Below are 16,367 nucleotides of genomic sequence, written 5' to 3' on the forward strand. Positions count from 1 at the left end.
TAGAAATTTCATCAATTACAAATGATGATGCTCCCCTGGACTAGATAGAAACAAATGCTAAACACTCCTCTTGAATAAAATTGACTAAGCATGACCCTCCTTCATTTTCCTCCAGGCACCCATTTATGTCAATTTCAATCCATCCTTACTGTAAGCTTTCTTACAGTAGGTGTCAGGCAAGGCTCGGTCAACAGCTTGTGCATGTCACTATGCAAACTAGACTGAAACTAGCCTAGTTTTTACTAATGGTAAACAGACAAAGTGTATTTTCACCTTCCTCATTGATCTTTATAAACAAATTCAAATTGATTGCTATTTATTTCTATCCAATTTAAAGCCAGAATGGTATGATGTCTTATCCAGTAAGCAGATACATTGTTCTAGGTATCCTTCATCTCTAAGTCTATGGAGGGCCTTATCATTGCAATTACTGACGATTTGAATGCAACGTTTGTGGTTCCATCTTTAAGACATGGTATAAAAATATGATCGCAGTGTAACCTCTCTTGACATCCTTGTCAGTGATTTTTCGTTGTTCATTTCATGATGATTCTGGTTGTAATATAGTGTTCTTTTTTTCTGTGGTTGTGAAAGTAGTATACCTAAAAAATAAATAACTACAGTACAATGAATGATTTGGGTTTTTTTTTTCTTCGATTTATTGAAAATATATACTGAAGAAAAATATAAATGCAACATGCAAAAATGTCTAAGATTTTACAGAGTTACAGTTCATATAAGGAAATCAGTCAACTGAAATAAATTCATTAGCCCTAATCTATGTATTTCACATGACTGGGAATACTGTTGGTCACAGACACCTTTGGTCATGTAGTGTATGTGGACATCTGCTCGTCGAACGCCTCATTCCAAAATCATGGGCATTAATATGGAGTTGGTCCCCCCTTTAACAGCCTCCACTCTTCTGGGAAGGCTTTCCACTAGATGTTGGAACATTGCTGAGGGGACTTCCATTCAGCCACAAGAGCATTAGTGAGGTCTGGCACTGATGTTGGGCGATTAGGCCTGGCTCGCAGTCGGTGTTCCAATTTATCCCAAAGGTGTTCGATGGGGTTAAGGTCAGTGCTCTGTGCAGGCCAGTCAGGTTCTTCCAAACCAATCTCGACAAACCATTTCTGTATGGATCTCACTTTGTGCACGGCAGCATTGTCATGCTGAAACAGGAAAGTGACTTCACCAAACTGTTGCCACAAGAACCATGAAAAACAGCCCCAGACCATTATTCCTCCTCCACCAAACTTTACAGTTGGCACTATGAATTGGGGCAGGTAATGTTCTCCTTAGTTGATCAGGCTGTTGATTGGGGCTTGTGGAATATTCCTCCCACTCCTCTGCAATGCCTAGTTAAATAAATAAGAAAAATGGCTGCACAAAGTTGCTGGATATTGGTGGCAACTGGAACACGCTGTCATACATGTCGATCCAGAGCATCTGGTGAGTATTCAGGCCAAGGAGGAACTGGGATATTTTCAGCTTCCAGGAACTGTGTACAAATCCTTGTGACATGGGGCCGTGCATTATCATGCTGAAACATGAGGTGATGGTTGCGGATGAATGACACGACAATGGGCCTCAGGATCTCATCACGGTATCTCTGCATTCAGATTGCCATCGATAAAATACAAATGTGTTTGTTGTCAATAGCTTATGCCTGCCCATACCATAACCCCACCACCACCATGGAGCACTCTGTTAACAAGGTTGACATCAGCAAACCGCTCGCCCACGCGACTCCATGCACGTGGTCTGTGAGGCCAGTTGGACGTACTGACAAATTCTCTAAAATGACTTTGGAGGCGGATTCTGGTAGAGAAATTAAAATTAAATTATCTGGCGACAGCTCTGTTGGACAATCCTGCAGTTAGAATGCCAATTGCACCTTGCCTCAAAACATGAGACATCTGTGGCATTGTGTTGTGTGACAAAACTGCACATTTTAAAGTGGCCTTTTATTGTCCCCAGCAGAAGGTGCACCTGTATAATGATCATGCTGTTTAATCAGCTTCTTGATATGCCACACATTCAGATTGGAAACATAGGATCAACACTTTACATGTTTTGTTTCTATTTTTGTTCAGTGTATTATCTTTGGTAATCGATTAGACATTCTGTTTTTTCCAGGATGGAAGGAAGTACGTTGCTCCATAGCCACAGGCGGGATGAGCAAATGTTTAAACTGTCTTAAGAGGAGAGGAAACCCTGTCAGGTAACAATGTCCGGTGTTAATGTTTCACTTCAGGAAAGAAACCTCAAAAGAATGCTAGTACATTTCACTTATCTTGACAATCATAAATGAGCTTTTATACTTTGAATTACATGCATTTGTAAATTTTATTTGCAATTAATTTGGCCTTAATCTGAACTCAGCTATTGCACCTCATTATTTCATTGAAAATCATCACTCAAAATAAAAAATACACACGCTAGCACTGATACAAACAGGAAAAAACTGTTAACCAAACTTCAGACAAAAAAAACTATTGGGGAGAAAACAATAACAGTGATCTACTACTGAACACACCAGTGGAAGCTGGTGAGGGGAGGACGGCTCAATAATGGCTGGAACGTAGCTAATGGAATGGCATCAAACACTTCCATGTGTGTTGATGTAGTGTATTTGATACTATTCCGCTCCAACCATTACCACTAACCCGTCCTCCCCAGTCACCAACCTCCTGTGTTACACTTCATGATCCATCTGCTTACTCTTCATCGGAATCCTGTAGCAGAGCCTTCTGGGAGCTGAATGTCTTTCTCATCCCGATCTCTATGTCACCTCCCTTCCCTGCACATCTTTGTACACAGCTGTTAGGACCAGAGAAGAAGAAGCCATAGGTGGAAGTTGGCTCATACTGGCAGTGAATTTACCCAAGCTGTATTATTGTAATGACTTAGTTTATTTCATTCAAGTTAAACTGACATTTACATTTTAGTCATTTAGCATTCATCTTAAGATAGCTAGGTGGGATAACCACATCTCAGTCATAGTAAACACATTTTTCCTTAACGTAGCTGTCAGCAAATCAGTGCTAGTAGGGATAAAGTTAACTGACCTATTTGGAGACGGTATAAAAGCATATGGGTGAAATGCGGATAAAGGAAGATGCTCACCACCAGCCCATCCAGTAGTTGATGCCAACGATCAGCAGGGCCACAGCTAGATGCCAGCAGAAGCACATGGTGACGAACATGGTGTTATCGTGTGCCTTCAGATCCCACTGTACTCCGTTTAATGGGAACAGCACGAATCCAATCTGAAAGAACAAACACATATTTGCTCAGTTGTTCTCTGTGAGAGTGTGATTCATGAGATCGACTCGTTTGAAAATGAAAGTGTTTTTTTTGGTGGTGGTTTGCTACTGTATTACCTGAAAGAACCAGGAGCCTTGCAGGATGGTTAGGCTCACCCTGAGCAGCTCCAGTAGGATGTTATCTCGCATGAACACCTCCAACAGGGTGCTGGCCGCCACACCAAACACTGCCACAAACAGCAGGGAGTGGATGTGGGTATCCAGAGGAGGGCGCATGTGCACATGGAAGTAAAACAGAAACCCTGGAGGGGAATGGAACATCCTGGAATATTAACACAACATGACGATAACATCTAGTCAGTGTCTACAGTTCAAATAGCAGGGAAATGTTATTTGTAATAACTATAACAATTATCCTGATGGTAAGAATACCTGCAAATTAAAATACGCCTCAGGTCTGCTAATGACTAGAGATGTACAATCAACCTTTTTGACACTGTACCTTCAATGAAAAAAGCCAGAGAGAGAGCAAGACGGTCAAGACCAAGTGGGACTGGAAGCGGTGACATACTGAGGACTTTAACAATTCCCCAGATGCCGAAGAAGAAGTACATTGTGCTGTGCTGCCAGTTCATCAGCTTCACCCAGGACTTAGTCTCTCTGAGGTACAGGTGGCCATGGGGCCCATCTGGCACAAACTGCTCTGCCATGATGCCTACAGAATGACAGAACAACATCCCGGTCAAAAGTGGTTGAGAGATTCCATAGTGTAAAATCCTGAAAGAGAGAATGGTACAAATAAATTCACCAAGGAAGACACTCACCCACAAAGGCTAAGAAAATAATGAGTGCCCCCTCGATTAAGTCGATTCTGTTAAAGAACAGGGGCAGTTTTTGTCTTCCTTTAGGCTGACGCCTCCTCCAGCAGTGTCGGAGAGGGTACATCACTGACCAACACAGGCCTAACAGCAGAAAGCAGCTGCCGGGAAGGGCATGTCCCTTGAAATTGGCCATCCTCCTGTCAAAACTGAAAAATTAGAAATATGAATGATACATTAAATGAGAAACAAATCATAAACAAGTTGTTTTGTGATAATAGAAAGTACCACAGAGAGTAATTGTTTGAGCAACTTTACAATTTTCACAACTTTAATAAAATATCCAAAAAAGGTGCGTATGAGCTAAACGATGCAGATGGAAATGATTTTGTACTAGGCTTATTCAGTCATCAAGAATGAAAGTATATTTGTTTTTTTATCTTGAGGTCAATTTAGAACACGCAGTGAGTCCTGGCAATGACTCCCATGTATCCGGGAGATAGATACCAGTCCTAAAGACATTTGTCTAGCAAATGAAAATGCAAATCCATTTGTGCAGTCCAAAAGAGAGCTAGATGGTTAGAGAGAACCTAGAGGTGCATAGTAAAGAGAGAGACCAAAGCAAGAAAATGTGTAGTTTCCAGTCATGTCAGATAATTGACCCAAAAAAAGCACTTGTGTGATCATAGCAAATTTTACCTTTAATAAAAAGGCTGTACTGAGTTGAATATGTATGTGCTGTTTATAATAGGTCAATGTTTCTATGTTGTCTGTACTGTGGTTGTGCGGGTGATGTCCTTTAAGTCATGCTGGTGGGATGTCACTTACTTATTAGGCATCACAGTAGGCTGGAGTTCCATCCTTTTATTTTTTGGTTGTTGGTGTAATGTATTGTATACTTTTGGTTGGTTACTGTTTATTTTAGTTTCGACAGAGGGTGTGTGTGTGTGTGTGTGTGTGTGTGTGTGTGTGTGTGTGTGTGTGTGTGTGTGTGTGTGTGTGTGTGTGTGTGTGTGTGTGTGTGTGTGTGTGTGTGTGTGTGTGTGTGTGTGTGTGTGTTTGTGTGTGTGTGTGTGTGTGATCTAAAAAAGAGGAGTGGTAAGCTATCTGTCAGACAAGTTTTTCTCGACTGTTCGCCTTGCATTCGCTTTCAACATTGCATAAAATATTGCCTTATTTTCTGTTCTCATCACAATTAAAACTAAGAATTGTTGATTTTGAGTTTCATTTGAGTATTTCTCCTTTTCTGTCTGGTCCTATAAATTAAGCCGTCAGACTTGTTGACATATGGGCTGTTACCGGATTAACACCAGAGACTTTATACCCTTACTCATCAATCATGAAAGAACACTGTTTTTCTCCACTATTAATAAACTGTATACAAAACAACCATAACAATCCAGAGAAAGTTTCAAATGTGCATACCTTGTTTATTGTTACAGAGCAGCTGGACGACTGCTCCCTCTCAAATCAGTGAATCCTGTTAGTTGTGATGAATTGCAATAACAGTAGCCTACCTGTCCGCACACTGTGCACACCTGCTCGTCTACCTGTATTGAAAGCATCATGTGACGCTGCTCTTGCTTGCTCTGCATGACTTGACTGCGACCAATGAGCACAGCCCCCAGGGTTCTAATTACAAATGGAAACACATGGTATGCTTATTTTAATGATCTATTTATTAAATTAATGTATTTTTTGTTGATCATTCTAGTGCATCAATGGAATTATGTGAGACACCTGCAGTGTTTATGCCTACTTCAATAGGCTAATAAATACCGGTTCCATATGCAAACAGTTTGATCTAGTAATATACAGAGCCTTCAGAAAGTAGTCACACCCCTTGATTTTTCCCCCCACATTTTGTTGTGTTACAGCCTGATTTTAAAATGGTTTAAATTGAGATTTTTTTGGTCACTGGCCTACACACAATACCCCCTACCCCATTTTCAAAAATTGTACCAATTAATTATGAAAAGCTGAAATGTCTTAAGTCAAGTATTCGACCCCTTTGTTATGGCAAGCATAAATAAGTTAAGGAGTAAACATTTGCTTAACAGGTCACAAAATAAGTAGCATAGACTAGCTCTGTGTGCAATAATAGCAAATACTTTATAACTAACCCAAGATAGTTCAAACGGGTGCTTCAGCTTTACAGCCCCTGTGACATGTCTGGGTTACCCCTTCTGTCTTTGATAATAGTGTTTAATGTGATCTTTGATTGACTACCTAATCTTTGTTCCCCATACATACAATTATCTGTAAGGTCCCTCAGTCGAGCAGTGAATTTCAAACACAGATTCAACCACAAAGACCAGGGAGGTTTTCCAGTGCCTCGCAAAGAAGTGCAGCAACAGTATTGGTAGATGGGTTAAAAAAAAGAAGCAGACATTAAATATCCCTTTGAGCATGATGAAGTTATTAATCACACTTTGGATGGTGTATCAATACACCCAGTCACTACAAAGATACAGGCGTCCTTCCTAACTCAGTTGCCGGAGAGGAAGGAAACTGCTCAGGGATTTCACCATGAGGCCAATGGTGACTTTAAAACAGTTACAGAGATTATTGGCTGTGACAAGAGAACTGAGGATGGATCAACAACATTGTAGTTACTGCACAATACTAACCTAATTGACAGTGAAAAGAAGGAAGCCTGTACAGAATAAAAACAAATCCAAAACATGCATACTGTTTTCAACAAGGCACTAAAGTAATACTGCAAAGAATGTGGCAAAGCAATTAACTTTTTTGTCCTGAATACATTTGGGGAAAATCCAATAAACCACATTACTGAGTTGCACCCTCCATAATTTCAAGCATAGTGATGGTTGCATCATGTTATGGCATGCTTGTAATTGTTTTTCAGGATAGAAAATAAACAGAATGGAGCTAAGCATTGGCACAATCATATAGGAAAATCTGGTTCAGTCTTCTTTCCGCCATATACTAGGAGATGAATTCACCTTTCAACAGGACAATAACCTAAAACACAAAGCCAAATCTATACTGGAGTTGCTTAGCAAGAAGACAGTGAATATTCTTGAGTGGCCGAGTTACAGTTTTGACTTAAATCTACTTGAAAATCTATGGCAATATCTGAAACAACCAATCTGACAGAGCTTGAAGAATTTAGAAAATAATAATGGGCAAATATTGCACAATCCAGGTGTGCAAAGCTCTTCGAGACACCCAGAAAGACTCACAGCTGTAATCGCTGCCAAAGGTGCTTTTACAAAGTGTTGACTCAGGGGTGTGAATACTTATGTACATGTATGTAAAATATTTCTGTATTTCGTTTTCAGTAAATGTGCAAAAATGGCTAAAAACAGGTTTAAACTTTGTCATCATGCTTAGATGGGTGAGAGAAAAAAAAACGGATTGAATAAATGTTTAATTCAATTTCCATTCCTAACGCTAACGTTTTCCGCCAAGATAGAACTGCCAAAGGGGGCGGTGTTGCAACCTACTGCAGAGATAGTAATACAGAACTCTGCAGGCTATCTAAGTCTGTACCCAAACAATTTGAGCTTCTACTTCTAAAAATTCACCTTTCCAGAAACAAGTCTCTCACTGTTGCTGCTTGCTATAGACCTCCCTCTGCCCCCAGCTGTGCCCTCGATACCATATGTGAATTGATTGCCCCCATATATCTTCTGAGCTCGTGCTACTAGGTGACCTAAACTGGGACATGCTTAACACCCCGGCCATCCTACAAACTAAGCTTGATGCCCTCAATCTCACACAAATTATCAATGAACCTGCCAGGTTCAACCCCAAATCAGTAAACACGGGCACCCTCATAGATGTCATCCTAACTAACTCGCCCTCCAAATACACCTCTAACTGTTTTCAATCAAAATATCAGTGATCACTGCCTCATTGCCTGCATCCGTAATGGGTCTGCAACCAAACGACCACCCTTCATCACTGTCAAACGCTTCCTGAAACATTTCTGCGAGCAGACCTTTCTAATCGACCTGGCCGGGGTATCCTGGAATGACATTGACCTCATCCCTTCAGTAGATGATGCCTGGCTATTCTTTAAAAGTGCCTTCCTCACCATCTTAAATAAGTATGCCCCTCTCAAAAAATGTTGAACCAGGAACAGATATAGCCCTTGGTTCACACCAGACCTGTCTGCCCTTGACCAGCACAAAAACATCCTGTGGCGTTCTGCATTAGCATCGAATAGCCCCCGTGATATGCAACTTTTCAGGGAAGTTAGGAACAAATATACACAGGCAGTTAGAAAAGCTAAGGCAAGCTTTTTCAAACAGAAATTTGCATCCTGTAGTACTAACTCAAAAAAGTTCTGGGACACTGTAAAGTCCATGGAGAATAAGAGCACCTCATCCCAGCTGCCCACTGCTCTGAGGCTAGGAAACACTGTCACCACCGATAAATCCACTATAATTGAACATTTCAATAAGCATTTCTCTACGGCTGGCCATGCTTTCCACTTGACTACCCCTACCCCGGTCAACTGCCTGGCACCCTCCACAGCAACCCGCCAAAGCCCCCACCATTTCTCCTTTACCCAAATCCAGATAGCTGATGTTCTGAAAGAGCTGCAAAATCTGGACCCCTACAAATCAGCCGGGCTAGACAATCTGGACCCTCTCTTTCAAAAAAATATCTCCCGAAATTGTTGCAACCCCTATTACTAGCCTGTTCAACCTCTCTTTCGTATCGTCTGAGATTCCCAAAGATTGGAAAGCTGCCACGGTCATCCCCCTCTTCAAAGGGGATGACACTCTAGACACAAACTGCTACAGACCTATATCTATCCTACCCTGTCTTTCTAAGGTCTTCGAAAGTCAAGTTAACAAACAGATTACTGACCATTTCGAAACCCACCATACCTTCTCCGCTATGCAATCTGGTTTCAGAGCTGGTCATGGGTGCACCTCAGCCACGCTCAAGGTCCTTAACGATATCATAACCGCCATCGATAAGAGACATTACTGTGCAGCTGTATTCATCGACCTGGCCAAGGCTTTCGGCTCTGCTAATCACAAAATTCTTATTGGCAGACTCGACAGCCTTGGTTTCTCAAATGATTGCCTCGCCGGGTTTACCAACTACTTCTCTGATAGAGTTCAGTGTGTCAAATCGGAGGGACTGTTGTCCGGTCCTCTGACAGTCTCTATAGGTGTGTCACAGGGTTCAATTCTCGGGCCGACTCTCTTTTCTGTATACATCAATGATGTTGCTCTTGCTGCTGGTGATTCTCTGATCCACCTCTACGCAGACGACACCATTCTGTATACTTCTGGCCCCTCCTTGGACACTGTGTTAACTAACCTCCAGACGAGCTTCAATGCCATACAACTCTCCTTCCGTGGCCTCCAACTGCTCTTAAACGCAAATAAAACGAAATGCATGCTATTCAATCGATCACTGCCCGCACCTGCCCACCCGTCCAGCATCACTACTCTGGACGGCTCTGACTTAGAATACGTGGACAACTACAAATACCTGGGTGTCTGGTTAGACTGTAAACTCTCCTTCCAGACTCACATTAAGCATCTCCAATCCAAAATTAAATCTAGAATCGGCTTCCTATATCGCAACAAAGCATCCTTCACTCATGCTGCCAAACATACCCTCGTAAAACTCACCATCCTACCGATCCTCGACTTTGGTGATGTCATCTATAAAATAGCCTCCAACACTCTACTCAACAAACTGGATGCAGTCTATCACAGTGCCATCCGTTTTGTCACCAAAGCCCCATACACTACCCACCATTGCGACCTGTACGCTCTCGTTGGTTGGCCCTCGCTTCATACTCGTCGCCAAATCCACTGGCTACAGGTGATCTACAAGTCTCTGCTAGGTAAAGCCCCGCCTTATCTTAGCACACTGGTCACCCGAGCAGCACCCACTCGTAGCACGCGCTCCAGCAGATGTATCTCACTGGTCACCCCCAAAGCCAATTCTTCCTTTGGTCGTCTTTCCTTCCAGTTCTCTGCTGCTCATGACTGGAACGAATTGCAAAAATCTCTGAAGCTGGAGACTCACATCTCCCTCACTAGCTTTAAGCACCAGCTGTCAGAACAGCTTACAGATCACTGCACCTGTACATAGCCCATCTGTAAACAGCCCATCTATCGACCTACCTCATCCCCATACTGGTATTTATTTATTTTGCTCCTTTGCACCCCAGTATCTCTACCTGCACATTCATCTTCTGCCGATCTACCATTCCCGTGTTTAATTGCTATATTGTAATTACTTCGCCACCATGGCCTATTTATTTCCTTAACTTACCTCATTTGCACTCACTGTATATATACTTTTTGTTTTCTTTTGTTCTACTGTATTATTGACTGTATGTTTTGTTTATTCCATGTGTAACTGTGTTGTTTTATGTGTCGAACTGCTTTGCTTTATCTTGGACAGGTCGCAGTTGCAAATGAGAGCTTGTTCTCAACTAGCCTACCTGGTTAAATAAAGGTGAAATAAAAAATGTAAAAAATAATTCAGGCTGTAACAACAAGGCTGTTTTTTGTTTCTACCTGGTAGTTAATTGCACTCACCTGGTATCCCAGGTCTGAATTAGTACCTGATTAGAAGGAAAGGATGAAAACCAGAAGTGGCTTCACCCTCCATGACCGGAGTTGAACAGCCCTGTTCAACACTGCTGTGTAACCTCTGAAAAGGGTCATAGAACTCTCAGATGTCAGGCATTTTACAGTAGAGTATTGCTGTTTTTAGGAGGACTTAGGCGCAATTTCAGTTAATGTCTTACTTTCAGGGAGGTGTTTGCTGGAAGGTAGAGGCCAGTGTAAATGCCAGACTCAAATGAAATTAGCTCCCATCATCAATAAGTTTATTTCAGTCAATCAGATCAATCCAGATCAATATTTAAAGCATTTACTATACAGGTTTTTAAATACAAAATCATCACCCTGACTAGGCATAACAAAACCAACATTTTCAAGTGTTCTTCACTGTTACTATCAGATTTATTCCTTAGAACTGCCAATTAATTCTTGCTAATAATGGCACAAAACTTGGGGTTATAAGTGTGGGGATCAGAGTATTGCACAGAAGAATTTCTTCTCCCGAAAGGGGTTCTCAGAGGATGGCACTGGTGTCACCAGCGGGTCCTCCTTGGCATGAGCCTCACAGAAGGCCATTAGATCAGCTGCTGCTTTGGACACCTGCACATATAAAACATGCTTAACAAAGACAAAGATACAAGATTGGAGAGTGGGGGAAAAGACAATGTGCTCTATTTACAATGTAGTTACTGATAATCAGCAGTTTATTCGGTAACATGAAGAGATATAATCTACTACTGGTACTCCAGCGCTTATGCCCTGTAACCATTCGCTGCTCACCATCATTCTTTCAATGTTGACCTCCAGTTTCAGCTGTTCCACTGTCTTGCGAGCATCTGCAATCTTAGCCATGTTATTGGACATCCTGCTTCCTCTCGCTGTACCTCAGCCTGGTCCAACTGTTTGTAGATCATGCATTATGTTAATGCAAAATCACACTTTTCTTAAAATCCATTACACGGGTAGTGCCATTTTCCATCATACATACATGCCAAAGAGATAGTGTGTAATGGTTTCATGTGCTTGTTATTCCTTCTGCTGCCTGGGTCTCAGCTGGAAGTGTTACAGTGAGGGCCTCAGAGGGAGAGGTGCAGGGAGGGGCATGCATAGGCAGCAGCATTACCCAGGGGACACCTCACTTGTTTCTCTGTATCTGTATATGTATCTGTAAATGACATTTGCTGAACACTTATTATCCTTTAATGAGGACCGTACTGTATTTGTGATGATTAAAAGTAGCATTCGTTCTCTTACACATTGCATGTGAATAAAGAAAATAACAACCACCTCTCTCATCCCTCCATTTACAATGCCCAATTTTGTTGCTGGTAATCATGTAGCGGTTTGTCTCTTGATGACCGTTGCCCACTATGCCCATTCAGAGGGCAGTGAAACATCCAAACTTAACTGCAGTTTATTTTCTCAGTCTTCTCTTTCATCGACAACGGAATGAACTGATGATGAAAACTAGTTTTGTTTTTGACATGAACATTTACATAACATGACCTGCACTTTAATGGGCTGTACTACACAAGAATATGTACAACTTTATAAATATTTTCCTATATCAGAACACAGTCAAATGTATGTTTTATTTACCAAAACACAATGCCACTGTCACTATGGTCTACAACACATAAACATCAAAACAATTTCATTCAAAGAGTCTAATTAGCCACTTACCGCAAAAACAAGACAGACGGGTTGGTAGGTCCAGGGTTCTACAGTTGAGGTGTGATAGTTGAACAAGGCACACTCCACCCACTTAGAGTTCCAAATGGAGAGAGATTAGGGGTAAGATGGGGAGGAGTGCTTGAATAGGTTGCCTCCTCTTATAATTAGCTGTCTTTCTACCCCCATGTTGGGCTCAATGCAACAGTAGTAGCAGGCGACATGGGGTGTGACCTTCCTTTCTTTATCATTTGCTTGTCATCAATTAGACTAGCATTTGATCTGTTTACCTTAGACAACTAGATCGTTCTTTGGAAAGGAGATTGTCATTTTGTTGTAAAGGTTGTACTTTTTTTCTCATAATAATTTTTCTTGCAAATTTGGGTAATGCTTATTGGAGTTAATTATTTAAGCCAGTGATCTGCGTGTAACCAAGAGCCTTAGGCAGGACTGGTGTCTTGAGAGATACGCCCAGTGGTTGTTTTCCCACATACTCCCACAACAAATATGTACCTGCAAGATTACACAAGACTCTACACATTTTATCTGTTGGGATTGAAGGGAGAGAATATCATCGTTATCTTAAAATACTCTTGATGGAGTGTAATACGGAATGTCTAATACCATATAGCTAGCCTATTATCATAATTAATTGTGCGGCTAGGGATCCTGACAATCTGATATAGCATGTGAAGTGAAATCTCTCAAGGGGCAGTTACAGTAGGCTTACAGTAACTCATAGTACTGCCTGGATTGTCAGTATCTCCAGCAGGGCTTGCAGGGTTGCCAGACAACAGCAGGGGGCACAGTGGCTGCCTCATAGTTGAATGCCAAGCGTCTCATTAGCAGGTGTTTTCCTGCATTAATTGGTCGTCTCACTGCAAGTAGTGGGCTCCAACCAGCCCAACCAGCTAGCTCTTCTACACTAACCCTTTCTCTGCTGCTGGGGCAGAGGTGGATAGTTTGCCCACAGAAATGTGTTCTGTTAAATGGTGATTTTTTAATTGAATTCATGTTATTTTATGAAACTTTTACTCTAGAGTCTAGACCAGGGGTACTGAACTCTGACCCTACGAGGTCCGGAGCCTTCTGGACTTCTGTTCTACCTGATAATTAATTGCACACACCTGGTGTTCCAAATCTAAATCAGTCCCTGATTAGAGGGGAACTGGCTTCGAGGTCCAGATTTCAGTTTGAGGGGTCTAGACCATGGTGTAATGATATATCATACCATGTATGGAAGTTGCCACAGAGGGTCAAGCAGCTGGTGAGTCATTGAGATGTTTAGAGGTTAAATAACAGCAGTTTATGTATACTTGTTGATGATATAATTGTTCTAGGCTAGGCCTTGGTGCAGCCCACCGGAGTTGGATGTGACCTGGAGGCACCAACCTCTGTTGAAGACCATTTTCCAGCCCAAGCACTACATGCACTTATTTTGCTATATAAATTAACTATATTATTATGTTTTATTATTATATATTGTGCTAAAATCTATACTTCACACTGAACTGAATGAATTCTGCAGATGATAATGACGGCCCATTGTCAGACACTAACTTGTTCAGATTACACCTGAGACTATTCTGGTGCATTTTAAACTTGTTTTCTTCGCTTCATATCATGCTGACTGGCCATTTCCCTTAACATTTAGTCAATGAATACATTCAAAACACATTTTTAAAGGGGATACTTTGTTTTAAGGCCTGTTATTATGAACTGACCTGGACAAAACATTTTCCCTGAAATAAATTCACATAGGCCCAAAGATGATATGCAGAAATACATTTATTCTCCAGACACAGGATATCATTATCATGCACTCAACATAGTCTCTGTTTTGATTGGCAGACTCTTCTGTTGGCAGACTCTCCTGTTGGCAGACTCTCCTGCTGACATACTCTCTTCTTGCATGATCTCTAAACTCGTCCTCGGGCTAATTGCGCATAACAATTCTGAGGAATGGGTAGAAGTGTCTGGTGAACGTGATGATGTTGGCCTCTAGCACACACAGTAGTATCCAGAGATGTCGTTTTCCCAATCCCCGAAAAGACCTTGCATCGTTTCTTTGAGGCGATATTTGATTCCAGCACCGAATTTAGATTTGCTTCCTCTCTTCTTGGTGTATTTCCAAACAGTAAGGCTGCAACCTCTTGACACCACCAAGGAAGAGATGCGGTTGTTCCAGCGCCATGGGATGATAGGGACGTCCTCACCTGGGTAAGCATCAAGGTACTCTCCCCCACAACTCTGCTCGTAATAATAGTGACTGTCCTCGAACATACGTGCGCAAAGCTTCACGCCATCTGCGTCTTTCAACGCATTGGCTTCTGGGCATTGGGCATTGAGGACTTCAAAGCACAAAGTGCTCAGAAGCAGAGCGATCATCACCTTCATGGTTGCTTCGTTGGTGTCTAGACAGAAGGGGTGCAGGTGTCTCCTTAAATAGCCTTAATAACATCTGACCATGTGGATGTTTTGTCATGTGGGAGAATTTGTGTGTTTAAGCAGGTGTCCTGAAGGTTTCTCTTTTTGAACCAGATTAGAACCAGTTCAGAAACCAACATGATACATATTGACCTAGCTATATTACTTACAAATAGGCTATATCTTTTAGCCAAATAATGTGTAATACTTAATAACTTTCATGAACAATCCATTTTGCGGTTTTATAAATGTTTATAAATGCTTTATAAATTATTATTTCCTTTAACTCCAAGAGCAGAGGGGTCGCCATCCTCATCAACAAAGAAACACCATTTAAACTAATATATTTTTAGGGTGCTTCATTTTAATTCATGGTACAATCAACAATCAATCATACACCATGCTGAATTTATATGGTCCCAAAACTGACTATCCTCAATTTGTCCATTTAATCGTAAAGCATTTACAAGATTTTACCAACTCCAGAATTCTAGTTGGAGGAGACATTAACGCTGTTATTGATCCACTAGCTGAGAAGTCCCATGGCAGTGCGCACATGCATTCAACAAGCGCTCCAGGAACCATTAAAAGCTGCATGGTAAAACAAGGTATGGTGGATATTTGGCGCCTCTTCAATCCGGACGAGAGAGAGTATAACTGTATCTCACATCATAAAACGTAATCCCGTATAAACCTTTTCATCCGTAATGCATTTTTGCAATCCCAAATTTCCAAACCCCAAATTCATTCGAGTAGCACCTCCGATTACGCATTGATCAGCCTTGTCTTAACCATCAAATCCGAACGTCATCCTTCAATATGGAAATTTAACACCTTGCTTCTATCAGATTCCAAATTCGATACGCATTTTAATGGGAAATTGAACAAATTCATTGAGTTTAAATGCATGGGAGTGTATCTGAGCCAGTGTATTTCAGTAATTTCAAATAATTTCCAAGTGTATTTAATAGCACATCTGAATGTACGCCGACACTACTCTTAGAAACTGCAAAAGTTGTACTTAGAGGAAAAAATATGTTTCTGCTCAGCAAAGAAGAAAAAGGGAAATAAAAAAAGTAGAATTTGCGAAAATTGTCAAGGAGCTTGATACCCTCTTTACATCTACTCAAACGGATGATATAAGCGACTATTACAGGCCAAACTCAAATTTAATTTAATTATTTAGAAACAGAGGCTTTAATTATGAGAACGCAACAAAATGACCCTGAACTCGAGGATAAGTCCGGAAATTTCTTGGCTAATATGCTTAAACATAACAAGGAAATGTTGGTAATCCACTCTATTAAAAACATTGAAGGTAACATAACCAAAATGAAAATATGAATTCCATCTCCAAAGTATTTTATTCCAAACTACTATATATACTGAGCTAACTCCCAACGGATTTCACTCCGCATCTCGCTTCCCAAACCGATATTCCTACCGCATTAGTGACGTTGGAAGCAGAGAAGGCATCTGACAGTCGATCTGACCTTCCTGAACTTGGCACTTGAGTAATTCGGTTTTAGTGCATACAGTTGAAGTCGGAAGTTTACATACACTTAGTTTGGAGTCATTAAAACTCGTTTTTCAACCACTCCACAAAT

General features: G+C 41.2%; 3 protein-coding genes across 4 annotated transcripts; all 3 read right to left on the reverse strand.

Annotated features, from left to right (window-relative positions):
- Positions 1 to 2,004: 2,004 nt before the first annotated feature.
- On the reverse strand, positions 2,005 to 5,653 carry LOC110510037 (transmembrane protein 45B). Its single transcript, XM_021591314.2, has 6 exons — positions 5,516 to 5,653; positions 4,097 to 4,299; positions 3,775 to 3,987; positions 3,390 to 3,574; positions 3,133 to 3,275; positions 2,005 to 2,826 (listed from the first exon to the last, which is right to left on the reverse strand). The coding sequence occupies exons 2-6, from the start codon at positions 4,284 to 4,286 to the stop codon at positions 2,724 to 2,726; spliced, it is 834 nt and encodes a 277-aa protein (XP_021446989.1). The 5' UTR covers positions 4,287 to 4,299; positions 5,516 to 5,653; the 3' UTR covers positions 2,005 to 2,723.
- Positions 5,654 to 10,914: 5,261 nt separating this feature from the next.
- Positions 10,915 to 12,461, reverse strand: LOC110509376 (guanine nucleotide-binding protein G(I)/G(S)/G(O) subunit gamma-8-like). Of its 2 annotated transcripts, none has more exons than XM_021590274.2 (3): positions 12,346 to 12,461; positions 11,443 to 11,561; positions 10,915 to 11,262 (listed from the first exon to the last, which is right to left on the reverse strand). In XM_021590274.2, the coding sequence occupies exons 2-3, from the start codon at positions 11,524 to 11,526 to the stop codon at positions 11,134 to 11,136; spliced, it is 213 nt and encodes a 70-aa protein (XP_021445949.1). In that variant the 5' UTR covers positions 11,527 to 11,561; positions 12,346 to 12,461; the 3' UTR covers positions 10,915 to 11,133. The 2 variants fall into 2 exon arrangements, with proteins under 2 accessions (XP_021445949.1, XP_036823782.1); XM_036967887.1 differs by having other exon boundaries at positions 10,915 to 11,280.
- A 1,642-nt stretch (positions 12,462 to 14,103) lies between these two features.
- LOC110510038 (syncollin) lies at positions 14,104 to 14,764 on the reverse strand. Its single transcript, XM_021591315.2, has one exon. The coding sequence runs from the start codon at positions 14,728 to 14,730 to the stop codon at positions 14,335 to 14,337; it is 396 nt and encodes a 131-aa protein (XP_021446990.1). The 5' UTR covers positions 14,731 to 14,764; the 3' UTR covers positions 14,104 to 14,334.
- Between the last annotated feature and the right edge of the window lie 1,603 nt (positions 14,765 to 16,367).

The sequence above is a fragment of the Oncorhynchus mykiss genome, chromosome Y, assembly GCF_013265735.2.
Source record: "Oncorhynchus mykiss isolate Arlee chromosome Y, USDA_OmykA_1.1, whole genome shotgun sequence".
Lineage (NCBI taxonomy): Eukaryota > Metazoa > Chordata > Actinopteri > Salmoniformes > Salmonidae > Oncorhynchus > Oncorhynchus mykiss.